Source organism: Juglans regia, chromosome 11 (genome assembly GCF_001411555.2).
Source record: "Juglans regia cultivar Chandler chromosome 11, Walnut 2.0, whole genome shotgun sequence".
Taxonomy (NCBI): domain Eukaryota; kingdom Viridiplantae; phylum Streptophyta; class Magnoliopsida; order Fagales; family Juglandaceae; genus Juglans; species Juglans regia.
The window spans coordinates 30,792,979-30,820,459 of NC_049911.1; the positions used below are offsets into that span (position 1 = coordinate 30,792,979).

A 27,481-nucleotide genomic window follows, 5' to 3' on the forward strand; every position below is an offset into this window, starting at 1 on the left:
CTGTTAGTTGCTGATCTTGGATGCAATTTTCCATCTAGATTCTGAGGTGCAATGTTTTTGGACTCCGGAGGCTTGTCATTAAACTAGGATGTTTATTGTTGAATCGGAGGTATATTTAGACTGGGAAAAAAATCATGGAAAGTTGTCGTAAGTGGATTTGGAACATCATCATGTGGCCATAATCTTCCATGTATATGTCACTATCTGATAATTACTTTCACAGATTGGATTGAAAGAAGAGTCACTTACATTTCAGACTTTTCTTCCGGTTCATTTTATAAAAAAGTTGTTCCCACTTGATCGATGATGGGTTGTACGATTCTTATAAGACGCCTTTTAAATAGTAAATTGAGATAAAATAATTTAAGATTAAGGTTAAATAAAATATTATTAATATTGATACAGAAAGAATCATACAACAAGCCAGAATGAGAGAAAAAATCATTTCCGGTCCACTGATCGACTTAGACCTTGATTAGTGTTGTTTAGAACCCTCAACAATATTTCGATATAACAGTACAGTATCGATACGTACGTTCATAACGGTAAATATAAAATAAGTACAGAGAAAATAAGAGAAAGGAATATACAGATTTATGTGGTTTAATATGTTACCTACGTCAATGGGCATTTGGAGAGGGAAAATCTATGATGATATATTTGTTTACAATATCTCATGAATTCTCATTGCTTACTGTATAAAGAAAATTGGAGCTCTTTCCGTTGGAGAAGATGTCTTCCTTGAGTGCTTGAAGAAGAAGAATATCTGCCCCTTGGTCCACTGGCCCTTTGCTTTTATTTGACTCTCCATTGCGTGTGCCTGCCTGCCAAGAGGTGACTGGTCTCTTTGCGTGTCTGTCAGCGGCGGTCGGGCCTGACCCTTAGCGTGTCTGAGCATCATTTCCATTTCCACTTCCTTTTGACACCCTCATCTGCACCTATGGTCACTCCTGTCTTCTATTTATTTTCTCTCTATTTTGTCATCTAGTGTGGCTTGGTGGGTTGGGTTTAGTCTTTAGTAGATTGTGTATTTTATCCTCCACTGCTAGAATATTATTTTTTAATATTATTATTATTTTAAGATTTAAAAAATTTAAACGATTTATTATATTTTATGTATAAATTTAAAAAAATTATAATAATGAGATGAGACGAGACGAGACGAGACGAAACAACAAAGAATGATCGGTTTGGACGTGCCAAGCACTGTTTCCGATCCTCCTAAAGTGAGCTATGTTTGGCAAGTGGTACTCTCACTACTATTCTTTATTTTATTATTATTTTTTACTTACTTTTTTACTATTCATTACTTTTCACCTATTTTTTATTACTATTTAATATTTTATTATTACTTTTTCATTATTTTTTTTTCTACTATTCACAAACATTCACACAACTTTTTAACACTTATCACTACCCAAACGTACCCTAAATAGGTGGGTCTGTTGGTTGCCGGTCAAATTTAGTTACCATGATGTTTCAAAACGCCAACAGCCAGCTTGGTTGGTTGATAAATGAATCTGATATTGAGAAACAAAGCATAAATAAGTGGAAGGAACTGTACAAATTTAAAAAATAAAGGATGGCGCAAAACTCTGTGACGTTAGTCGGGTTTTGGCCTTTGGGGGAGCCCTTATACCATTAGAGTAAAGTGGGCTTTGAAGCTGAAAGGGATTGAGTACCAGTACGTGGAAGAGGATCTCTCAAACAAGAGTCCCTTGCTCTTGCAGTACAACCCCGTTCATAAAAAGATTCCAGTCCTTGTTCACCATGGTAAAACTCTGGCAGAGTCACTTGTAATCATTGAATATATCGATGAAGTTTGGAAAGAAAATCCTCTGCTTCCACAAGATCCGTACGAAAGGGCCAAAGCACGGTTCTGGGCTAAATTCATCGATGACAAGGTAAGAGGAGATGCTACTCCACCGCCACAAATATGTTCATGCATTTATAAAACGAAATAGGTAAAAGAAATTTTGATGCTCGCATTAAAATAAACTACCTCTCAGTATCGACAAAATTCAATTTTGTAGGCTTTTTTGCATATGATATTATATCCCACTTTTGTGAATATGATATAAAATTCATGTTTCAAACTCCAAAACGTTAGTGAATCTGCTCTTTCAGTGCGTGCCAGCACTCATGACTGCGTTCACCACAAAGGGGGAGGAACAAGAGAGCTGCAAAAGAAGTTCGGGAGACTTTCAAGGCACTAGAAAGTGGTCTCGAGGGGAAGCATTTCTTTGGAGGTGAAACAATAGGGTTTCTGGATATTGCTGCCGGTTGGCTTGGATGCTGGGCTCAAATGACTGGGGAAATAGTGGGCATAAACTTGATTGATGCAGAGACCATGCCTGTACTCAGTGCTTGGTTCAAAGATTTTCTTGAGGTTCCTGTTATCAAGGAATGCATGCCACCTCTGGACAAATTGATAGAGCACAACAAGGGCTTTCACAAAATTTTGACTTCTGCATCGACTTGAAGTCTTTCTATCTTTGACCACAATTATTCTTAGATATTACTTATCATATGGTGTCTGGTAGATCTCATGCATGCAATAATGTGTAATCTTGATCTCAGTATCATATGCATGTAAACGTGTTGCAAAACTTGATGAAAAAAATTTGCAAAATTACTTGGAAATAGTCTGATGCAGAGACCTATTATTAAGGAATGCATGCCACCTCAAGATAAATTGCTAGAGCACATCAAGGGCTTTCACAAATTTTGACTGCTGCATCAACTTGAAATCTTTCTATCTCCGAGCACACTTATATATTATTTCTCTAAAAATGTCTGAGCACAAGCTTTACAGGTCGGTCCCTGCATATGGCCTCTGAATGATTGTTGGTAGATCGCATGCAACAATGTGTAATCTTGATCTCAGTATCACACATGCACGAGTGGCAAAACTTGATGAATAAGATTTGTAAAATTACTTGGCAATAATATATTGTATGTCTTGTAACAACAAATGCAACGCTGCAATACAACAAAATGACCACAGGCAATATATAAAACTAGTAGTTCAAATGTATTTTCTGTTGCTTGCCAGATTCTCCCTGTAGAAAAAGTGCCCAGGTGGCATCTGTCTTCCCACATCTACACGAATTTTGTTGCACATATAACCAGGGCACTCTAAATGACCTTCAGCATCAAACACATTTACTTCACCTAGACAATAAAGAACAAATCTCAGCAAATAAAGGGACCTCGCATGTCATTCATAAGCTGTTATACTTTCATCTTCCAGTGAATCTTCAGCTGTACGTCTTTTCCGCATCGAGTCTTCCTCCCTTGTATCTTCGATCCCAAAAGAGAAAAGCTTTTCAGTTCAGAAACAGTCCCAACTAGTCTTATTATATTAATTCTGGTCGAACAAAGAGCCAAGCCGTTATTAGTGGCTGGGATATTGCTGCTTCAAAGGAAGGCAAGGCAGGCTGAACTACAAGAGCATTTGGCAACTATCGCTAAAAGGGGAAGCCAAAGCCAAAAGGTAAGTTACTCAACTCGCTACAACAGCTCCACCAACTGAGCTAGCATGTAATGTTGCCGGGAGGCCTGAAGTCTGGCCCAAATCTGTTCCCTCAAAAAGAAGAAACTACATCCCGCATCTTTCCAAGAAGCCTTTAGGACTTGATCCATAAAAAGGATTTTACTTACACATTTAATGCTTGAACAAGGGCAGAAGTCTCATCATCCATCTCAATTTTGTCCTTTTCCATCATTTTAAGGATGTCAGAAGCTGGTCTCCTAGCACAAAGGTGCATTCTGAGCAATGATTTATAAGAAGGTAAACTCGCAAGACCAAAACGATGGATAAGCCTAATGAACCAATTGGCATCTTCAAGATTTCCATGCTCCTCAAAATGTTCTACCATGGCTATTAGAATATCGTGTGATGGCCTCCAATCACAATGCTTCAACATGGCAAACCCTTTCTTCACGGCCTTAATGGCTTTTTCCATGTTCTGGCTTTTCACCCATCCCTCTGTGAGTATCTCCCATGTCTTATAATTTGGACGTCCGCCTCTCTCCAATGTGCGGAGATGTAATGACTCAGCTTTGTCTATCATTCCACTCCGTACATAAGCACCTAGAAGAACATTGGAGACTCTAATGTCATAACTCTGGCAACTATATTCCCATTCCACAAAAATTCTTTCGGCCTCTACAAGATCGCCTAGCTTTACCATACATGATAGTACACACATATAATTGGCGCATGTGATTCTCCCACCTACTGCCTTACTACCTTCCCACAACCTCATAACTCCCTCCTTATTGTTCAAAGAGGCATACAGTGTAATGAGGAAGAAATAACCAAGGCGGTTACGTGTAGATAGCTTCTTTTCAGCATTCTTGAGGACCAAAATAGCTTTGTCAAAAAGCCCTGCTTTTATGTAAACATTAGCTAAAGTAGAAAGGGTGCTCCATCCTACTTGTACGGTCTTATCATTCACTATTTCTTTGTAAACCATTTCCGCCGAAGAGACCCCCGATACCTCACCACACGCAACCATCCAAAGGTTGTAGGACAGAACATTTCGAGGTATATTGTTCCACTTCATTTGCTGGATCACAAGGGACACTTTCTTTCCTTGAGATGTGGCCATATACAATTTCATCATTTCATTGAAAGCATGAGGGTTCACAATGAGCCCCAATTCATTCAGCTTCACCATTAGAAGCTCTGCCTTTTCAGTGTCCCTCTCTTTGACATAACCATGAAGAAGAGGGATACAGGAAGCTTTCCGTGAAGCAGTGTCAGTTAAACGTGTAAAATAGTCTTCAGCCTCTCTTAGACCATGCACTTTGATGATTAAATCCACTTTTACAGCATGATCGGCCGGTGACACTCGGAAACTGTTCTGTGTTTCTATCCATGTCAAGATCTGTAGTATTAAACAAACAACATCTATATTATACCAAGAACTACCTATTGAAAACAATAACCATCATCATTATTAGTGACTTCATCACCACCTATACTTGGAATTGAAACATTATGGAATTAATTTTGAAACAAAAACCAAATCAATTCAAATTTTTTTTTATTGACTGATAACAGATAACCAAGACGTGTAAGGGCAGAATTGATTAAAATAAGGACAACAAAAAAGTTTAAGAAGTCAGTGTTAAGAGGAAGCAGGGACCTGAAGGGCGTGGTGATAGCGCTTATATTTCAGGAGTTGTCTGGTGATGCGTCGAAGTTCCAAGAGCGAGAGCTTATGGCCCTGGTCCAAATGATTTTGAAGCAAGGAGGTGGCGTTCCCTCTGGGGGGTTTCAGTTTCAAAATATCGCTCTTAAGGTCGCCCTTGCCGCTGGCATATCGTGCAAGCGGCGATGAGAACTGTTGCTCCCAATGAATTGTTGCTCCCAATTGATGTTTGATGCTGCGTTCAATACAGTTTTTCAGAACTGAAAAGATATTTCAGAGAGAGAGATAGAGAGAGATGCGAACTGGTTGGTCTTACCGTTTAAGACTGGCGAAGAGCGATCGGTTCGCCATAGAAAGCCAGCTGTTTCAGACTTTTCACCGGTGCTCTCCTTCCCGTGAGTTTTTGTGGGGTACTCCGTACAGAGTATACTCGAGCCGTCGTGTGTGGCACGGGATCTGGGCCTTCCGTTTGTGTGGTCTGAAGAAGTTGACGGTCAGGATCTCTTTAACGAAATAAATTAGTCCAGAACATTAGGTGAAATGGAAGGGTTTATTTTGTAAATTATCCTCGTATAAAAGGAAAAAGAGGGAAATGGCACCGTTTTAAGCTTCAGTACGCAACCGTTACATAAAACCCTAAACCCCAGGACCAAGGATTTCTGGGTCCACTGTGTGGAACCGATGAATCAATTCCTTACCGTCGGTCGTCAGCTCTCCGATTATTCTTTTTTCTTGCACTGAAATACAACGAGCTTTTCTCTCATATTTTACAGGTTTAATCAAAGACGATTACTCGAAAACTTTGACTCTTAAATCACAATCTCGGTGGTAATTTCATCTTCAAATGGGAAGATTCAGTTGGTTAAGGCTGGTAAATAGTCCGTACAACTGAAAATCTCTTTATTCAATCAGACGTTGTTACCTCTGCCATTGTCGGTATTTAATTCGGTGAATTTACTTTGAAGTATCGGCGGCATTTGCTCGCATCTGCGGCTAAGGATCAAGACTTCCTTGGAAGGGTCTCTGAATTGCGCCCACAAGGTATTTCTCTTCGTCGCCAACATAAGCCTTGCTTACAAAAATTCTGTGTGATGAGCCTTGCTCTTGGCCTCTTGCTTCTTTGGGGTTTTTTTTTTTGTTGTCTCAGTGTCTTACTTCTTATTGCCAGGTTACGCTTCCTTGTACGTCTAATTAATAATATCTTTGGTTTATGCGTTTTTCAATCAGCTTTGCACAGATTTGGTTTTCTTTCTGGGAGACCTGTTGATTATGCAACTGCGAGGCTGCCGTTGGGAATTCGTTATATTCATGCCACAGGTTTTCCATTCCTTCTCCTTCTCTTAATGATTTTATCCCTTGAAACTTTTTTAACGGATCGGAGCCGTTTTATTTATTCCTTTGTTACCCCTTATTTCCAGGATTTTCTTCTTCGGCTGAACGAAACTACTATGAAATTCTTGATGTTCCTGAAAATGCTAGTCGAGATGAAATTAAAAAAGCATTCCATTCGGTGCGGGCATTTTTGAATTCATGAAATGCCATGTCTTACAATTTTCAATTAATTTATGTTATTTGCAATGTGTATATCAGCTATATTGTGTGTCAAAATTGGGCCTTCACACAAATCACGTCAAGAAGCTAATTTATTTTATCATGTTCCTATCTTTACCTATCATTGTAGCTGCCTTTGTTTGACCTTGATTACTCTGTTCATATACAAAAAATTCTGTTGAGATGCCCCTAAAAAAATGCTGTTGAGATAATTAAGGTATTGTTTGCATCTATGGCTATGTGATGCTAAATTAACAACTGTTGCTTGTGTTGTGATTTAAAACAATCCCGATTTAAAAGTGTTGTGCTGCAGTTGAGGTGGTTACTGCCTGATATCTGGCTCGTTAGATTATGGAACAGTGTGCTGTGGTTAAAAAAAGAATAGAATGGCACTTGCAATGAAGATAGCGTGAAATTTAGTTGTTAGATGTTGGCCTTTAGAATGTATTATCCCCCATGGTGGGGAGTAAAAGTGAGGTCAACCTTGTAATCTTGGAACATTTGTCACCAGGGTCAAATTTGGACCAATTTATTCTTGCAAGAGTTTTAGACGTCTTAGCATTAACTTCCTACATGGTACAATAGTGTTAATCAGGTCTGTTGTTTCTAATGAAGGGTTAACAAAGTGCAGGTCTGTGTGGTTTATGGATTAGTTTCTCATCAGAAGTTATGGTAATGGTAGGAAGAAATATTGGGGCATATATTAGTGGAATAACCATGGGATACATTTTGTTTTTGTAGTTTAGCTCGTGGGAGATTTTAAGGAAGATGACATGGGTTCTTTAGTAGTATGAATGTGACTAATACTTTCTTTTTGATGACATGGGGCCTCTCCAAGGAATCCCCGGAGAGACGACTCCATCCACTAAAACCGTGCAAAAGGTAATCCAGGAGAATTTCTGGTGTAGAATCAAACCTAGGATATTTGAGCCTACAACTTATACCAAACCCTTCCTTTGACCACTAGGTTGTACCCTGATGGGTATTAATATAAGTTTGATATTTGGCAGACTGAATTTTAATTTTTAACACACATTTTGGTCATTGTGCAAGCCATTGATGTTTTGGCTAATGCACCTGCTTGTAACAATCACGGTATCATCCTCTGTTCAAGTTGCTGATTTTTATTCTACTATGCAGCTTGCAAAGAAGTACCATCCGGATGCAAATAAGAATAAACCTTCTGCAAAGAGGAAATTTCAAGAGATTAGAGAAGCCTACGAGGTTTGTAGTGGTGTTTGGCCCGCCCACTCTATTATTGAAAATATCAAAATTTTAATGGATTTTAAATTGCCTTAGTTTTTCATATAGTTGGTAATCTCGTTCACCGTTTGGTTGTGGTGAATCTCAGACTTTACAAGATCCTGAAAAGAGGGCACAATATGACAGGGTAATGGCTTACTTCTTTCGTATCTTTTAGATTATTATGGTATTTGGTGTCTATTGTTAGTTTTTGTGGCTAATATCTGGGTTATGCATTCATCATCTGGCATCCATCCTGTGGTTTGTGCTAATTTGAGTTTTGAATATTTCACATTTCTGCATTTCAATGTATTTGTCTCCCATTTAAGCTTCTCAATCTAACCAGATTCTTCTCTCTTAATTTCTAATAAAGAAGCACACCCAAGGTTCAGAAAACGTAGAATATGCTGGTGGTGGTGCAGATGGGTTTAGATATGCTTACCAAACTCATTTCTCCGATTCATTCCATAAAATATTTTCCGAGGTAGTTTTTCATAAACTTCAAAATTAATGCAGTCTATTGCCAGGAATATACTTACAGTCTTTTTTATGCCTTCAGATCTTTGAACATGAGACTGATCGTTTTGCGTCTGATATCCAGGTGAACTTGTTTTGCCTTCGGTTCCAATTTTTATATAACTATATAAGAATGTCTCCCATTTTACCTTGGTGAAACATAGGTGTTTTAATCTGTTTGAAATTTGTTAGGTTGAGTTGTCACTCTCCTTTTCTGAAGCTGCAAAAGGATGCACAAAAAATCTGTCTTTTGATGCATTTGTGCCCTGTGATTTTTGCCGTGAGTAAACTCATATTTTCTTTGCATCATATTATGTGTGACCCTTGCAGAAAATGCGCCTTTTATAACTGTACAATTTAGTCTTCTTACGTGCTGCTAATCTAGGAACTCCTTTGCACTTGCTATGGCTTTGGCCATCAAACTAGTTGGGGTTTCATCCTTTTCTTCTAATAGCGGTAGAGGAAGCACATCAAGAGAGTGAGAATGAAAACTCTTGGAATAGATTCGCCATGTCGGGCGTAATGGGCTCAACCTAAGTCAAACTATCATATTAGCTTTATTTTGGTCAATACCACCACCATCTTTGGTTATTAATGAAAAGCTAACTATTGCCTATTTTTATTATAAGACTTTTTGCCAGTTATGAACAGTTGAATATGTAAATTGCTGATTTGTTTAATTGACATATTTAAAGTAAAGCAGGCTTTGCTCTTATAATTTTCCTGGTATAAATTATTGCTTTTCTTTGTCCTTTTGTCTATCTCATGATGCAGATGGGCGTGGCTATCCACTTGATGCCGAGATAAAAGTTTGTCCAACTTGTGGAGGCATAGGGAGAGTAAGCGCTTTGAAGATCTACACTGATGATTGTTAGTTGATAGATCATTCTGAAGGACTCATGTTGGATAATTTCATTTGCCTGTTATTCTTGTAGTGGGTTATTAGTTTTAATATCTCTTTCATTTCTAATCGAAAATACATAATCTACCAGGTTACAATTCCTCCATTTACATCAAGGTGTGGCACTTGTAAAGGGTCTGGCCAAATTATTAAGGTCTGGTGTGAACTTCACTGAATAGCTTTGTCAAGATTTATTTTCTTGATATAAGCAAACGATATAATATTGCCTTTTCTATTTATCTGGAACAGGAATACTGTATGTCATGTAAAGGATCAGGGGTAGTTGAAGGTGTTAAGGAGGTTAAAGTTACAATTCCAGCAGGTTATTCCAAGACTTTTTTCTCTTGCATGAAATCACATAAAGATGTGGCTGAGTTGGCATAGGAGTGGTGAATCCTTTATGACCAGGGATTGATTACATGTTATTTAGTATTACACGATTGAATTTCCTTTATGACCAGGGATTGATTCTGTGTTCGACATGAATGCAAGGTGTACATAATGCAAATTTTGAAAAAATGATAAGCGATATGACTGTGGACCATATAGGAGTTTGGTTTGAAACTATATTTGAAGTACTTTCTGGGTGACAAGAAGAGAAAAACATAAAACGTCCTTACTTAAAAACATAGTTTTTGTTCATGTAATGTATGTCTAGTGACTAGGAACTGCTGCATACATATCTTATTGGTAGATTTCTATCTGTTTATCTATAACTGTCACTATTTTTTCAAAATGTCTTAGGTGTGGATGCCGGAGATACTATTCGTGTACCAGGAGCTGGTAGTGGAGGAAGAGGAAGTCAAGCTGGCAGCTTATTTATTAAAATAAAGGCAGAGTTTTACTTAAATTTTATATTTAAAGTTTTAGTTATTACATGTACTAATAAAAAAAATAGCTATGATTTCAATTTTATAAAAACATTATGTGATTTCAATTTTTTTTATCAATTTCTATGATGCTAAATTAGTGAAGGTTCATTAAAGTTTCTAGGTTGTGACAGTGGTGGGAGGCAGCATATAAATTTTGCTTGAAAAAGAGGGGAAAAGGATAAAAAAACTCATGAATCCTGCTCTACTTTTCCAGTTGGGTATCCTAACAATCTATCATATCATATAAGCCAATATTTTGGGTTAGTGGTTATGGCATTATGCCATGGAGAGAGAGTGGCTTTGTGGAGATTGGTGGTTGAAGTCAAATTTGATAGTATGCAATGAGGATGCTCTTCAAATGAGTTTAGTGGGCCCTTTAGGATTGGGGTGTGGATAAATATTAGGATGTGGTGGGGGATTTCACTTGTGTTAGATTAAAGGTGGGTGATGGATCTAAGATCATATTCGAGCAAAATGTGTGTCGTGGGGATTAGCTTTTAACAATAGCTTTCCCGTCATTGTTTAGCATCTCGTGTAAGGAGACGTTGATAGCTGAACATTTTCATATCTCTGATGATAAATCCAGTGGAATTTTACTCTGACTAGATCAGAGCATGATTAGGAAGTGGAGTTGATCTCTTAATTTTTACTCTTTTAGGTTGGGAGGAGATGGTGATGCTAAAAAATTGGATCCCTTCCAAAAGATGGGCTTTTGAGCTCAAGTCTTTCTACTGTGCTCTCTTCCCCCAAGTTGCTCTTTCCTTCCCTTAGAAGAATATTTGGAGAAATAAGGTGCTGTTGAGAGAAGCATTTTTTGTCTGGATGACTGTCTTAGGGAAGATTCTGATGGTGGATAACTTTTTTTTTTGGATAAGTAAGAAATATATTGAGACCACATAATTAGGCATAGCCCAAGTACATTTGAAGTATACAAAGAGAAAACACCTAATTACAAGCTAAAGCTGAAAAATACCACGGAAGTCATTGGGACTAAACCCATCCATTACAATAACCAAAGCCCAAAGCAATAAAGAATGAAAAAAGAAAGCCCTAATCCCATCCACCAAGTGTTCTCTATTGTTGAAACAGTGACCATTCCTCTGTTGGTGGATAACTTGAGGAGGGGAAATGTTGTGATAGAATGGTTTTGCACGTGTAAGCTTGACAGAAAAAGTATAGATCATCTTCTACTGCATTTCAAGGTGGCTATGAAGTTATGGGTATTAATATTCTTTACTTTTTTGATTGAGTTGGTCCGCCCAGCAGGTGGGAGATTTGATGGCTTGTTGGGGAAGTCCACTCTGTAGTCTTAGCAATTTAGAAGTGTAGGAGATACTTCTTTTGTGTTGGATGCAGTATTATATTTGGTAGAAACATAATGCTAGGACCTTTGAAGATTGCGAGAGGGTGTTCAGATTAAAATGCATCATGTTCAATTCTCTTAATGTTTGGAGGATCGTGTACAATAGCTTCTGTTTCTCTAGTTTTCTACATTTCATGAAAATTCCTCTCGTGTTCAAATTAAAATTTCTGTTTCTCTTATGTTTGGAGGACTGCTGCGTACAATATGCTCTTTCAATTCATCTTCACCTTAGTTGGGTTCTTTTTTTTTTTCAAATTATTAATGCATTTATTAAAAGTGTTAAGGGGTTGAAGAAGTCTTTTCATAGGGTGTGTACAAAGGAAACACCCAACTAACAAGAAGAAAAAGAGCAGAAGTCTTTGATGTCTTAAAAACTGAGAGATGCAAAGTTGTGGTGAGCAGCCATCCAAATATAGAGGGAGTTGAAGTTAATAGCTATTTACTCAGACACCATCCTTTCTTGGCCTCCAAAAGTTTGAGCTTTGCCTTCTTCCCAAATACACCACATTAAGCATAGAGGGGCCATCTTCCAAACACGTGAATTTCTATGGTCTCCAAATGTATTCTGCCAACATGCCAACATGCCAACAATTCCACTCGTTGGGAAATAACCCACTCAATCCCAAAAGTACTGAATATTGCTGCCCATAACTCCTTAGCAACTCACAATGTAGCAAAAGGTGATCAATGCTTTCCCCATGTTACTTGCACATTTACAGCAATGTGCCTCATTTTCAGATTATCAGTGGTTAGGATCTTCCCTAGTGTTTCCAACCAAACAAAAAAAGCAACCTTTGAAGGTGCATTGTTTCTCCAAATACACTTCCAAGGAAATGAAGAGCCAATTGAAGGAATGAGCACATTGAAATAGGATTTAACATCAAATTTACGTCTTTTAGACAGGATCCAACATATCATATCATCACCTCTGCTTCTCCATCTGAAAGAATACAACTTGTTGAAGAACATATAGAACATCTTGATTTCTTAATCTTGGGCTGCTTTTATAAAATTTACATTCAATTGGGGCATACTGATTGAAATTGGCAAATGTTCTGCAACTGAACCCTCCTTGCATTGGGATAACAGATGCAACTCCAGGAAGATAGTAGGTTATTTCTTATTTCATGCTTATTGTGTTCTTGGGTTGCACCCTTTTGTGCTTTGAACAAAACTGCCTTATTTATTAAATTAAAAGAGTTATAGTATATATTACACTCTCATCTCATAACTGGTGGCTATCTTCGATGTGCAATAGCTTTTCTTTTCAAAACTTGCTTCCTTGGAATGGCTGTATACATCTATATATAAAAGCATAAAATATGAATTTACTTGAAATGGTTAAAAGAAGGCTTCTTTGTTACATGGCTTATGTCTATAGTAGAAGTAACCATAATTTTGCTGCTTTGGGATGCTTCCTTCTGAACTTTCTGTTGTTTTGGTAAATTAGGTTGTTGAAGATCCTGTCTTCACTAGAGATGGTGCAGACATTTATGTGGATTCTAATATTAGCTTTACGCAAGTGAGAAATGAATCTTTACTTGAGTAGTTTGTCACACTTATGTGGTCTGTGGTTTACAAGAAATGCTCTTTTGAAACTTTCAACATTTTGCACTAGTGTTGTGGTCTTTATTTATTTATTAGTTCTTATGATCAATGCTTTCAATCCTTGAAGTATGGGAGAAATTCCAATTTGGCCCCTAAATTTTAAAATGATTTCATCCTTGAACTTCTTAATTATTTAGCAATCTAGAGGTTCCATCCAAATTAATGACCATCCATCATGAAATTTGATGGGGCGGCTTGTTTCAAAGTTTACCACATCATCAATTTTGTGATGGCATCATCAATTTTATGGAACCGATTTAAATATATTCAAACTTAAAAACTTCAGGGATGAAGAATTTGTAAAATTTAGAGACTAGATCGAACCTACTACTCTATGCTTCAGGGACCACAAATATAGTTTAGCCTTTATCTATTCAGGTGTTTCTCTTGTATACTTCCTGTGTACTTGGGCTATACCTAATTATGTGGGTTAATAAATTCTTACAAAAAAAGTCTATTCAGGTGTTTGAGGGGTAGGGTTATTGAAGACTTGATTTACCCTCTAAACTTGGCATTTAAAAATACGAACTTCACAATCTATTAACAACTTATTTGCATGATGTTATATAATCATGCACAAAAAAGTAGCGCAGTCTTCAAATTTTGAGTTTCAAATTTTTACAGGCTATTCTTGGTGGCACAGTTGATGTTCAAACTTTATCCGGGAAGGTGCAAGTTAAAGTAATACTTCTATCTTGTGTATTCTTATTTTTTTCTTGTTTACCATAATGTCACTTTCCTTTCTATTTTCCAATGAATCCGGTTGGCTTTTGATATGCTAGTAATGAGCAATTGTATCTGTCAAGACATGGCTTAAGTTGTATTTTTAAAGAAACACGGTGAAGGCATGCCCATGACCAATCAAACTTTTAGCTTAAGCATGTTCATGAATCTGATATCATGTGATCTTGATCCTGGCAACGAGTTTGAGGAACCAAATGAATATCTGGTGTTATAGTTTCAAAAGCCGGAAAAAAATGTAGAGTTCATAAGAAATATGTATTTTTCTCCTTTCAGTCACTGACTGTCCTTAAAGGGAAAATGTTGTCGGATAAAAAGAACTCTGATTCTGGCTAAGTGGTGGGGAAAGTTTTGCTCAAGCATGCTCATAAGTTATAGTGAGGTTTGAGGAACCGGATGTAGACAAAACAGTGGAATCTCCACTTCTCAATTCCACCCAAAGCAAAAATACACAGAAGGAAGATAGCTCTTCTGGTTTATACTGGAACTTTTATGTTTGCTACCTTAAGACTGATATGTTGTTGGAAGTCAATGCTTCAGTAAGTTCAGACTTTTTGTCGCACAAAATAATATTTTTTCATATAAAAAAGATTCCATGCTGCATTTGGTGGTGCACACAATCTCCTTGCTTGGTCTGACACTGACTTTTCATGCACTGAAATAACGGCCTTCTCAGATACCAAAAGCAGTTCAGCCAGGACAACTTCTGGTACTAAGAGGCAAAGGTATACCAATATTCTTCTTCTCCCGCCCCCCCACCCCCCCAAAAGAAAAAAAAAAAAAAGAAAAGGTATGCTTATACTGTAATAATTGCCTTTTCACAATCACCTGTCTTAAATTTCCCTTGGTATTTGTTTCTCTTCCAAATATGCTTATACTGTTAAGTTAGTGCAGGACTGCCTAAGCATGGTTTTCTTGTAAGCCATGGAGATCAGTATGTGCGCTTCCGTGTTAACTTCCCCACGTAGGCTTCTTACTCTTACATGTGTTACAAGTTTAGCTAAATTATTAGACCGTCTTTATGGTTTTCTCTACAGTTATACTGTTGGTAGTGATTTATGCCAGAGCTTTTACCCACAGATGACAATGGTGAATTTAATGTGTATCTATGGGGTGTTGGTGATTGTGATCCCCAGTATTGGTGATAATAATCTCTGTTTTTGCTGCATTGATTTGGTATGACTGATCTATCATGGTGTTTTTGCAACTCTTGTCTTGGAAAATTAAACTTAATGAGCAAATTTAATCCTTTTGGTGATGAGGGGACCTGCTAAGAATACAGTTGACATAAATTTCACAGTTGAAGTGATCCTACGAGAATAAGTTCCAACTGCCTTTTTAAGAAAATAATCTCTTAGTTGCAGCAGAGATGTCTCCTGGAAAAAAGATTCTTAACACAGATAGGATTTGTCATCTTCTACTGTTATCAGTTTCTTATCGACAAATTTCTAAGCCACAATCGAGCTGCTATCTGCTCAATCTTGAGCTAATATGTTTTTTTTTTTTTGATAAGTAATCAAAGATGTATTAATAAAGATAGGCAAAGCCCAAGTACACAAGATGGTATACAAGAGATGAAACCTATCTAGGTCGAAGTAAGAGAAACTAGAAAATCATGAAAATTCAGACCATTAAAATCTAAAGCAATGGTCCATAGAAATAAAGTACGAAAAAATAGCGTTCTAAGTTCCTCCGGGGACCACTCTTTGTTTTTGAAGGTCCGATCGTTGCGCTCTTGCCATATACACCACATAATACAGATCGGGATCACATTCCACACCGCCTTGATTTGTTGCGCTCCTCTCGGAAGTGTCCAGCTAGCCAATAGATCTACCACCGTTGTAGGCATAACAAAGGCTAACTCTATCCGGCTAATGAAGTTGACCCACAAGGCTCTAGTAGTCTCACAAAGTAGCAAAAGGTGTTCCACTTGAGCTAATATGTTTAAGATGACTAAGGTCGGGATGGCCAAATAAGTACCAAGTTCAACCAGAACGAGCTTCTTGTTTCTGACCGTCTTCCCCTTGAATATTGCCTCTATTTTGATTCACTTGTGAATGTTATTAGCTTTGAGGTGCCATTTGTTCTGAATAAAGAGAAATGAGATTATTATTATATGGCTGATTGTATGAGGAGTACTGTGTTTTCTTTTGTCACACCTTCTACCCTTCTCTTTGTTATTTTTAATCTTGTTTAGTCTAGGTTCCCATCTGAGCCATTGGATCATATGTTTTCAATGATTTGGTTCCATTGGAGTTTACCAATGTCATGTAGGCCGGATGCTTATCACTTGAGCTTCTTAATGTCTTTATGAATATTATCACCCAATTGGAGGACTGTCACATACTGAACCCTTTGCAATGGGTGATTTTTTTTCTTCACATTCACAAGTCCATAATTAAGAGAAATTTATTATCAAACTTATTTATTCTCTTTCCTGTGATTTCTTTTGAAGTTTTGGATCTGCCTTGCTTTGGTGAGCTATATCAACTCACTTTTGTGCTGTTTCATTTTCTATTTCTTAGTGTTCTAAATGAACGCCAGCGTGCCATACTTGAAGAATTTGCACAGGAGGAGATAAGTAATGCAAACAGTAACTCTACTGAAGGAAATTGGTAAGTGTTTTATTTGTACCCATGTGGTGGTTAGATGCTATTCCTTCTTGTGAACTGTGGTACCCAAGTGTAAATTTCCTTTTGTAAACTAAGTCTAGGGGTAATATTATTGTATACATTAACCACCATTGTGGGTATCTTGCATTGCTTACTGCAAATTTTTAAGATGCTCCCATCTTATACTGCTTTGTGTCATAGGGGATGACAATTTTGAACCAGTTGTCAGTGATGAACCAATGCATGAATAATTGTTTGACATCAATGGTACTTAGGAAAACACAATGTCTCGTGCACATATACTGTTTCTTAGGTTGTAAAGATGTGGGGTGTTAGGTTTAGATCTTTGGCATCCAGAAGAAAAAAAATAACAGAAAAAGGAGAAATTTGCACCACCAATACATGTTATAGTTTTATAGTTTGTCTTGTGATTCTGTGATGAAAAACACACAGTTCAATGGGTGTCGTTTGTGAAAATGAACATTGTCTCTTCAAAAGATGGGCTATATTGCTGCATAGTAGAAAGTTATCAGTAGTATGATAGACTTGGAAGCAATTAGATTGCATTCAGAAATTAAATTATCGTTACTTGGTACCAAAGATCAGTTGGGTGCATGCCTGAGTGGAGATTGTCGGTTCCTTTTGTCACTCTTCTGAATGTAATGAGGATCCTGAAATGGATAACAGGCTTTATCAGCAGCTATCTACTGGTTGAACTTACAGGTGGCAGCAAATTCTTGAGCATATAACGGGTCCTAGGTTTATGCTCGAACTATCTCTAATCATGTTGATCCTTCTATTCCTGAAGAAAATCATGGGCTGAATGCTGATTCAAGATGATTTGATGGATGTGTATCTGGCGTTATCCTTTGGAGTTTTGTTGATTGAAGGTACACAATCATTCACTACACAACTTTTGTTCCCGTTCTCAATTCATTGGCATATTTTTGGTTTTAATCCTATCCTTGTATGCTCATTATATTGTTGTATAGAATGAGTTATCTTTTATAATAATAAAGCTCATCTAGTTATTTTGTGGTCTTCCTTTTCAAATCGTTCACACTGGTTTTCTTATCTATTGAAAAGTCTCCCTTTTCATAGCTCAATCCTGAAGCTTAACTTTGGCTAATGTGACTCTTTTTTTTACCTTGGAACGGCATTTTTCAACATTCTTCTCTCTCTCTCTCTCTCTCTAAGTTGGTGTGAATAAAATATTTAGTGGCTGGCATGAAAAAAAGGATTTTTGAACCTTGGACTTTGAGACCTTGCTATCTAGGGCAAACCGAGGGTATTAGTGCAGTTTTGGTCTAAAACCAAAACTACACCAAGAAGGAGGAAATGTACTATTCTCGACCAAAACCGGCCAATAGGGAGAAAGAGAACTGGACAGAACCCGATGGTCGGTATTGATCGGTTCGACTGTTTGGGAATCAGTTTTCCATCACCAGACACAAAAAATGGACAAGCTTGGTTTTTCCATCACCACCACCAGACACCAACAAATCGACAAAACAAAGTTACAAACCATTAACTCAATACAATAAACCACTTGAAGTCTCAAATTTTTCCATGGGTAGTGAGATGAGTGACGGAGGAGAGGGAAAGGAAGGGAGGAGAGTTTAACGCCTAACGGATGAGAGCTACGCTCTGTGAGAGAGGGTGAGATGGATGCCGTCGGTTGTTGGAGGGAGAGGCTGCATGGCATGATAGAGGAGAGACTCGCAGCGGCAACGACTGTGCGTGAGAGGTGAGAGACAGTCTGAGAACCCTAAAGCCAAACGGCATGAGGGAGAAGAAGGAGAGTGGAGAGAGAGGGGGGGGGGGAGTGAGGGTATTAAACCCTAAAGCAAACTGACGCCATTTGGTGTATTAAACCAAATGGCATCATTTTATTTTAATTTTTTTTTTTTTAAATGGCAATTGTAATTTAAGTGAAACGACATCATTTTACATAAGAGATATATATAATCGGCCGGTTTGGCGGTTTGGTTTTGGTTCAAACTAGGACCAAACCGGCCGGAGTTGGTTTCATTAAATTTTTAAAACCGGCAAACCAGTTTCGGCTGGTTCCGAACTCTGGTGGCCGGTCCGAGTTAGCGACAGTCAGTCCCGTCAGTTTCTGTACAACCCTATTTCTATCAGCCTTGATGGTACTTTTCAGTTATTTTCAGCTAAGTGATCGAGACGAGCATTGGCGTGCAACATAATGGATTCTAATCTTGAATTAAGAACCTGCTTTCAGCAATATGCCTTTAGGCAAATTTTTGTTAAGGGTACAACCGGTTAGAAGTGCTGGTTTTTGGAAGTCCAAGGTGGTTTGATATATATAGGGGATTTCCAGGTCGTCTCATTAATTGGAGACTGGTGTCTCTTTTTTATGCTATAGATGGACAAGCCATTTTTAGAAGCTCTGGAAGTATCTCTCAGCCCTTCTGGAGAAGCATAAGTTCTTCTTTGCCAAATGTGTGAACTACTTTTTGTACATGAAAGGTGGCTCAAATGGCATTTAAGACAAACCGTGGCTAGTTAATGTGGGGAGATTGACAATGCCTTGGCAAATTGTTTAAGCCGCTCGACTATGCTTCTGGATTTTAAAGATGGTTGCTTTTTTTGTTTGTTCATCAAAATTCCCTTCCTTATCACAGTTCCTTACTAGTTACCTGTTCCTTAAAGAATGACTTATCATTGACCTAGGCGGCTCTCAACTTCAATGGTGCTCTTTAAATTATGGTGCTGCCAATATTGGGTCCAACAGTAACTACTTTTCTGAGTGTGATTTCATCGTACGTTGCTTTCCTTTACTGTTAGGGTGACTATTGCAGTTATTAGCCTCATATTTTCCGAGTTATTGTAAGTTGTACTCTCTGTACACTTTATTTTCCTCGATATGCTGCCCCGGGGCCACATTGTTGATTCTTTCTGCACAATACTGATATCAATCTGTGCATGATTGTTTTGTATAATTCTTTCTGCATGTATGATGGTTGTGCATGATTGTTTTGTATTTGCTATGGACTTGTATTGGTTGGTTGCTAATTAGGATCACATATTTTCCGCTGCCAAGGATCTGCTGACAATCTTTGGCATTGCCAACCCCGCTCCACCAAAAAAAAAAATAACATTATTTGGATGATAAGTAATGATACATTTATAATTTTTTTAATAATTATTTTACAACCCATTTTATAATTAAGCAATGCAATTATATACCGAAATATTTTCAATTTATATAGAGTTATAAAATAATTATAAAAAAGTTGTAAGTTGATTATTTTTCGATACTTGGTAACACTAGTATGAAACACTCGTTTTATTTACGTATTTATTTACCTTTAAATAGGCAATTTTGGAAAAGTAGTTGTGTACAATATATATGTGTAACCCTATATTGACTGAAAACTCATAAAGATATGGTATATGAAATTTAACATTGTTTGGAGAGGAAAAAATTTTGTTCTTTATAATAGTTTTAATGAGATTCCAATTGTATCATTGACTTTTTGTAGTATAGGTCTAGATGTGGCTTGTGCCTCCTTTGGGACGTCACAGACTCACAAATGGTATCAGAGTTTATCACAACCATAAATGTGGGATTTGAGTCATGTCACCTATGATGAACTAGTCCAACGAGGATGTCGGGAATTTAAAGGGGGAGATTGTGATACCTTATACTGACTTATAAGTGACGAGGATAAGTAGTGTATGAGATCTCACATTACTTGGGAATGAAAAATTCTTGTTTTTTATAATGGTTTCAATAGTACTCCAATTGTATCATTGACTAGTTTTTTTAGAACATAAACTCAGATGTGGTTTGGGCCTCCAATCAAGCGTTACAGCCCGCGTGTACGTGCAAACACACACACACATAAATGTGTTATTTATTGTCATTCTAATTATTATCATTTTATTGTTTTTTAATATGATATTAAATTATTACATAATTAGTTTTTAATTTTTATTTATTTAACAATTATTTGATACCATGTCACAAATGATAAATAATGATAATTAGAAAGGAGCATCTTTTTCATACATATGTATATTATTTATTTACTTTTCTAGTATAAAAAATCTGCGCACAGTACTTTGCTTCTTATCGTTTTCCGTCTTCGTTTTTCCTTTCCGTAAAAGATGGCTCTTTCGACTGATCATCTTATCCCGCAGCACTTGGGAATTGGGATACATAATGGGGCGGGCGGGACAAAGAAGGAACCGACGACAAAGGAGGAAAATGACTGCTAATTAACCAAACCAAAAGTAGTGGGAGCAGCTTCTAGAACAGAAAACAAATGGACACTATTTTGACACTTATATTTGAACAGGGAGGCAATATTAAAAACTAAATTATATTTCTTAATCATGCGATCGATATACATTGACTACTATACATTCTGAAGAGATAAAAACATATATATAGGACATATTGAACGTCGCCTTCTTAAGGTGAGCTAGCTAGCTTTGGCAAATGAAATTATCCTATTTGAATAAGCCGGCCACAGCCTTGCTTGTATTCAAACTTTAATATTAAATCATGTACCCCACCAGGGAAAATTAAGATAGATAACAACAATGTTTTTTGTTTTTTCGGGGGGGTATCATGGACCAGGAATTTGAGACATCTCTGCTTCTGGGGTTTGCTTCTTCTTTTTCTTGTTGTGTTTCATCTCTCCATAAAAGAATGAAGCAAATCCCCAAAGAGAAAGCACCAAGGCAACTCCTTTTTCAGCTTGAAATTTCTCTTGGTAGAAAAGGACTGCTAGGATCTCTATTACAGGGAGTAGAACAGCAATAATAACAGCGGAGAGTAAAGACGAGGCACAAAAGATTACTCCTATTGCTCCCAAGAAGAATGTCTGCCAAATAATTGCACTACAAACCATCACCACATAGTACTTCGTTTCCCCGAGTCCGAATGCCTTTGCCTCTCTCGGTATTGCCTACAACAAATCAAATAAGATACTTCATCGATCATCTAGTACTGTTTTTTCCACCTTGCTAAATTAAATCAAATAAGTTGCTAATTTTCGAGTCATGCTCCCTCCCGTGCATGGCTTAATCCATTATAAAATATTATAGGAAATCTCTGGTGTTTACAAAACATGATGTACACCTCAACCGGAATAACTATCATAATCCTATATATAACTTCATGCTTACATAAATAATCTGAAATATCTTGTACGTATTTGAAGAAAAATTATAATTTAACATCAAAAGTTATTATATTGTAGTACTTTTATATATCTAATACAAAAGTTTCAACATACTAAAATGTTATAAATAAACTTATCAACTTAATTAGAGACATATGACACACGTTTGTAGTAATAAACATTCTCATGTATTATGTAAATTTGTTTGCAATTAATTTATTATTACCCTCTTCTTATTATTTATACATGTCAAACAAACATCTAATATATATCTTATCATGCAATAATGAGAAGATAATGATTAATGAGATGGTCATAAGTAACTTTGCCTATATATATATTAACTTTTTTTTTATAAGATTAGGGGTTGGATTTTGAATTTTAACATAAACCTAAGAGTTTACCATATATTTGGAATCTTTAACATAAGTAACTGAAATTTTTTTTTTCTAAGAAAGAAAAGATTACCATATATTTTTGGGTACTCAAGAGTTTATTTTAATTTTTTTAGGAGGTTTAAGAATAATATTTTTATAATTTCGGAACCGAGGAAAAGAGGATTTTTCTTTCCTAAAAAAAGAAAAAGAAAATGGGGGCGACGGCCCCAAGATTCATCTCGAACATGAGCATGCAGAATGCAGTGATCTTTCATTATTGGCTGATGAATCATTGAATATGTAGCAATTAATTTGGGACGTACTGCAAACCCAATTTCTGACACAATTAAGAAGGGAATTAGATATATCGTATCTTCAATCATTGCCGACTGTAATTTCGCCGGCGAGAGGGAGAAAAAAGCTATGTACGTACGTACCTTGAAGTCGTTGTTGATCAGCATCCCTACTGTGCAAAAAAGAGTGGCAAAGAAAGACATCACCATCTGAATCTCCATCACCAACGAATATGTTATCTCCTGCTTCGTTTTCTTATACGTCAGCTCCACCAACGGCAGCAGAAACGCATACAGCGCCGCTGCTCCCAGCGTCATTAAAAACCCTGCAAGATACTCCGTACTCGATTCGCCCTTCGGACGGTCATTACTCGTGTGCAAAGCCAAGATCGCCGCTCCAACGGTCAGCAAAAACACCGCGTTGATCGAGTACGAGGTGAACTTCTGCTTCACCAGAAGGAAAGCGAAGCCCGCTGTGAAAGCGAGCTGACTGGCGACTATCAGAGCGGAGGTCGAAACGGGAAGGCGTGCCACTCCGTAGGCATAGAGGTAGTCGTCCAAGCCGGTGATGATTCCTATGAAGGCGGCGGCAAGGAACAGAGGTGGCTTCATGAAGAAGAGCTCGGTTCCCGGCCCTTTGGTGGCGCGGCGTTGGAAGTATACTAACGCGAGGGGAAGGAGGATGATCGGAAAGCCACCGGTTTCGAGCCAGCTCGAGAGCCACACTCGCTTGCCTCCATGGATGAAATAAAGACGCATTATCAGTGGGCCGCCGCAGTTGCCTATGGATAATAGGATGCAGTTGAGTATGAGTAGAAGTTTCTTCATGGAGGGTTTACCTTGATCCTTGGGTTCCATGGAATCGTAAAATTGCCCCTCCTTCGCTCCCTCTATCTTTCTCGTGTATGGGTCAGTACTGGTCACCGTGTGCGACTCACAGTCAGAGAGAAATAATTGGGACGAGAATTGTGACGAAGGGTTACGAGAAGTGACAAAAGCAAGCTAGATAGCATCTGTCGATGTATTTATGTCTGGATCGGGTGGGGGTTAATAGTCAAATACATATGGCTGAAATATTAAATAAATTATAATATAAACTTTTTTTTTATTTACATTCATGAAAACGATATTAATGTTGGTATTAAATTTTTTAGATAGGATCAAATTAATAATATAAACATTAAGCGCTCTCTCTCATTTCGTTAGAACAAGAATAATGCTGATGATCAGATTGAAGAAACACAATAAATGCAAGAAAAAAAAAGGATTTAGGGACTTCACATTCATTAATTTAATTTGTTCTTCTTTTTAGATACTAGGTGTTCGGAACAGCGTCTCGACTAATTCTGAGAATGCACAAACTCTCGATAAGTAAAAAGACATTTGTTCTCTTAATCTTCTGCTGTAACATACTAACATGGAATAATAACAGAAACTTGAGTACTCTGTATTAATTAAACCTCATTTATAGCAAATTTTACTCCCAAACTCATATATCGTAAGCTGCCACAATGGCAAATTAACCATATAAAATCTCACCAATCTATAATTCATGAGTAGTCATCCAAACTAGCTTCGTTTGGATCATCAACTACTCTCAACTAATCTCAACTCATCATTACAACTTTTTCAAATCTCAACATAAAATATAATAAATAATTTAACTTTTTCAAATCTTAAAATAATAATAATATTAAAAAATAATATTATAATAATATTTTATCATCTCAACTCAACTCAATTCACTTTAACATTCAAATTCAACCTAAGATACCGGATCCAAAAAGGCATAAACCGGATCCAAAAAGGCATAAACAGTACTACGCACATGCATTCAAAGAGGATAGATCGACGTATGTGGAACGTACTATGATCATCTTGCAGTGGTACTGAGCTGAAGACAAGACATTTATAAAAAGATAGATCCATGCATTCCACAAGTCACAAGTGTTCTTTTTCCTAGCTACTTATAATTGGGTCTTATATTTCCCACGTAGAATCGTACTCATGATGGTCTCGTCTCGGGATATTATTGGACGTTGGTCGTGCTGCATCCTAGGAAAAAAGTCTGCGATCGAGAAACAAATTAAGTTCCCAAGTCTGCGCGGGACTAGATCATCATGATCTTGATTTGATTCATGATCAGAAACAACTAAAAACGGGCGGCGATTTAATGACCTTTTCCTAGGCAGAGAATTTAGGAGTAGCTAGCAATTATTCTTAATTCTCGTATTCTGATCATTAATTAGCCATGGAATTAATCATTCATCAGTAATTATGGTCTTCATTATTTAATATTCCGCGTGTGTATTCATATATATCAACACATTTCTATAACTTCAAATAAAAAAACCACATTTCTTTGAATATATCATGTATATATTAATGGGTCATCATGTACGTGATCATGTGTATATTAATTAATGGGTATTCTGAATCTTAAAAGGGTCATGAGACGCGTGTGCATTGTTATTTCTATATCTATTAACACATTTGTTTAGTTTATATTTTAATATTTTTTAAAAGTTAATTTTTTATTAATAAGGACATAATTTTTAGGTTTAATTAAATAACGAAGTAATGTTTAATTTTTTATAAATCCATACATTGTTTTCAAGTTTTTTTTTTATAAGCAACTACCAACTATTTCTCTAATAATTATTTAAAATATTTCTCTATTAATTTCTTATTTTGAATGTTATGATTTTTTATTTTTTTAATTGATTGAAATATTTATCCTAAAATTTTTAAAAATTAAAAAATATAGGTTAAAAGTCTTTCTTCCTTATATTTTGTGTTGAAATTTAAAAAAATTATAATAATGAATTGAGATGAATTGAGTTGTGTTTATGTTCAATCATGATCCGCGTGACCACTCCAAAATCACATCCTGGTCATCCACTCCAATTGAGAAGACACAAATTAAAACCACATCCACCGTTCGGTTTCATACAGAGAGAACACACGGATAGTGAATTCTATCTGTCCGATCCTCTAGAAACTCAACTATTTTTCTCTCTATTTTACAGGAAATGTGTCATATTTGCTCTAAACAGAGCCCTCTCTCTCGCTCTATCTCTCTCTCTCTCATCCCTCCCGATCTCCTCAGCCATCGCAACACCTCCCAAGCCTCACGGAATATGCCATCACCTTCTCTGCTATAAAGTGGTTTTCCATTTATTTTCAACATGGGAAGTAGGTGGTCGGTGACATTTTTTTTCCAAAAGATTGCTTCTAAAAGGTTAATTTGCCCAGTATTCCTCAATCTTTTTAATTGTTTTTAGGTTTTTTGTGGTTTCGAAGTTATATTTTCTTATATTACGATTAATTCTTTTTTTAATGTTTTTATGAGGTTTTTAAATAGATTCTTTGGGCTTGACGGAAATCGCAATCAGTAGAAGCTTACTCGATGGAAATTTGCTAGCCGGATTTTGTGTTAATGTTTTTGGCATCTCGTACTTCGAATTTGGATTTTTGCAAATTTTCTAGACCTTTGTTTCGTGCATTTGGGTATGTGTAAATAGTTTTGCATTTAGGGTTTTTGCATTTTATTTCTATGGGTTTTGTCCGGTTGGTTCTGTGGCCCTTGCTAACTGCATTTAATTTCTATAGGTTTTTGCGTTCAAATAACTTCATAACTGCATTTAGGTTTGTCCAGTTGGTTCTGTGGCCCTTGCTTATTTTCCTAAAAGTGGTGTTGTGGCTCAGCTCAGCTCAATCACCGTGAGGCCATCCCTTTTTGGTTGATCTGCAAATTTCTTTTTTTCCTTTTGTTTTCTATTGTTTCATTTTTTTTGTTTTTTCCTGTATGTTGTGTTTGGATGTAGATGAAGAAATAGGTGGTATTTTTTTTTTTTGGTGATTCTGTGTAATTTTTTTTTTTAAACTTTCACTCTAATATTCACTGTCTTTTTGTTTGTTTGTTTGTTTATTTTTTTTTTTTGTTCAGAGTTTTGGAATCGGGACGTCTAGTTGTTCATTGATGGCTTTTTTGTTATGTTTTTTTCCTTCTTTTTTTTTTTTTTGTGTTCTGGGTTCTGGAATCTGGACCTTCGCCAAGTTAAGAAATGATAAAGTTTCTTCCTTCCAGCCTGTCACATGTTGTGTTTGTAAATTTTTTTTTTTATTTTAGATTTTTTTGTGCTTGATGGTTTATTTTTTATTTTGTATTTTTGCTCATTCAGGGCTGTTTTGAATATCTTCATGAAGTTCTCTGTAGGGAGAAGAGTTGTAAGCCTGGTAAAATCCAACTATTTCTATTTTTACATGACGGTCTGTTTTGATTTTTTTTTTTTTACATGAATATTGAGGCTGAAGATATGAAAATTTGAACTTCCTGATTGCTAATCTATTGTGATTTCCTCACCGTGAGTGTTAGCCATAATGGGGCTGTATCATGGTTATATTGATCTAGATTAGCTCACATAGGTTATATTGCTAATCATGTTCCTGCCAAATGATTAATATTTTCATGTAAATATTTATTGGTAGTATATCTAAATATTTGTAATTCAAAACTGTGAAAATACAAATTAATTTTTCTTGGTTTGTTTATTTTCTTATGGATTTATTTTTCTTGGTTTGTATTGTATTGATAGTTTATTTTTTTCATGGAAAATTGCATTGAAGCTCTCCTCATTCTGAAATCAGTATGTTCCTTTCATTCTCATCATTTTTTCCTTGATGTTTGAAGAGTTTGTGATCCATACATTTCCAGTATATATATATATATATATATACTGGAAATGTATATATATACTATACACACGCACACTCAGTTTTACTTTTTCTTATCTAAAATTGAAAAAAGAAACACCAAAAACACAGACCCATGAGCATAAGCGCGCAAGTGCATAATCTCAAAATTAGATGTTTTGTTTTTCCCTCTTAAATTAACTTCTACTTTAAGCACATTCTGATATGGTAGTAAAAGGATGGCAACACATAATTGTGATTTGTGATTTGTGATTTGAACATAATTGATTTGAACAAAATTAGATGTTTTGTTTTTCCCAAGTCTTTCCCATTCTAATGTGCTTTGTGATTTGAACATAATTGATTTAAGATTTGAATGTTGAAGTAATGGT

The 27,481-nt window shown here is 36.5% G+C and overlaps 4 protein-coding genes across 13 annotated transcripts; 2 read left to right on the forward strand and 2 right to left on the reverse strand.

Annotated features, from left to right (window-relative positions):
• The first annotated feature begins 1,582 nt into the window (after positions 1–1,582).
• LOC108984756 (glutathione transferase GST 23-like) lies at positions 1,583–2,839 on the forward strand. Its single transcript, XM_035695366.1, is given in 4 exon segments — positions 1,583–1,615; positions 1,617–1,904; positions 2,128–2,177; positions 2,179–2,839. Coding segments are annotated over 4 exon segments (675 nt in total). The 3' UTR covers positions 2,483–2,839.
• Positions 2,840–2,915: 76 nt separating this feature from the next.
• Positions 2,916–5,637, reverse strand: LOC108984759 (pentatricopeptide repeat-containing protein At5g27460). The gene is made up of 3 exons (XM_018956811.2): positions 5,479–5,637; positions 5,157–5,397; positions 2,916–4,895 (listed from the first exon to the last, which is right to left on the reverse strand). The coding sequence occupies exons 1-3, from the start codon at positions 5,511–5,513 to the stop codon at positions 3,660–3,662; spliced, it is 1,512 nt and encodes a 503-aa protein (XP_018812356.2). The 5' UTR covers positions 5,514–5,637; the 3' UTR covers positions 2,916–3,659.
• A 116-nt stretch (positions 5,638–5,753) lies between these two features.
• On the forward strand, positions 5,754–20,879 carry LOC108984757 (chaperone protein dnaJ 1, mitochondrial). Of its 9 annotated transcripts, none has more exons than XR_001995076.2 (20): positions 5,755–6,033; positions 6,128–6,203; positions 6,390–6,479; positions 6,581–6,672; positions 7,854–7,937; positions 8,065–8,103; positions 8,329–8,439; positions 8,515–8,556; positions 8,664–8,751; positions 9,246–9,310; positions 9,464–9,526; positions 9,622–9,694; positions 10,117–10,205; positions 13,058–13,129; positions 13,840–13,896; positions 14,633–14,681; positions 14,851–14,920; positions 16,482–16,571; positions 17,292–17,458; positions 20,736–20,879. XR_001995076.2 is itself a non-coding variant. In XM_018956806.2 (19 exons), exons 1-19 carry the CDS (start codon positions 6,007–6,009, stop codon positions 17,281–17,283), a joined length of 1,305 nt encoding a protein of 434 aa, XP_018812351.1. In that variant the 5' UTR covers positions 5,754–6,006; the 3' UTR covers positions 17,284–17,612. The 9 variants fall into 9 exon arrangements, 3 of the variants coding, with proteins under 3 accessions (XP_018812351.1, XP_018812349.1, XP_018812350.1); XR_001995073.2 differs by lacking the exon at positions 20,736–20,879 and adding an exon at positions 20,075–20,416; XR_001995072.2 differs by lacking the exon at positions 20,736–20,879 and adding an exon at positions 20,080–20,416.
• Positions 20,880–20,899: 20 nt separating this feature from the next.
• LOC109013567 (purine permease 1-like) lies at positions 20,900–23,397 on the reverse strand. Of its 2 annotated transcripts, XM_035695367.1 has the most exons (3): positions 23,336–23,372; positions 22,539–23,302; positions 20,900–21,508 (listed from the first exon to the last, which is right to left on the reverse strand). In XM_035695367.1, exons 2-3 carry the CDS (start codon positions 23,250–23,252, stop codon positions 21,167–21,169), a joined length of 1,056 nt encoding a protein of 351 aa, XP_035551260.1. In that variant the 5' UTR covers positions 23,253–23,302; positions 23,336–23,372; the 3' UTR covers positions 20,900–21,166. The 2 variants fall into 2 exon arrangements, with proteins under 2 accessions (XP_035551260.1, XP_018851257.2); XM_018995712.2 differs by having other exon boundaries at positions 22,539–23,397.
• Positions 23,398–27,481: the final 4,084 nt, after the last annotated feature.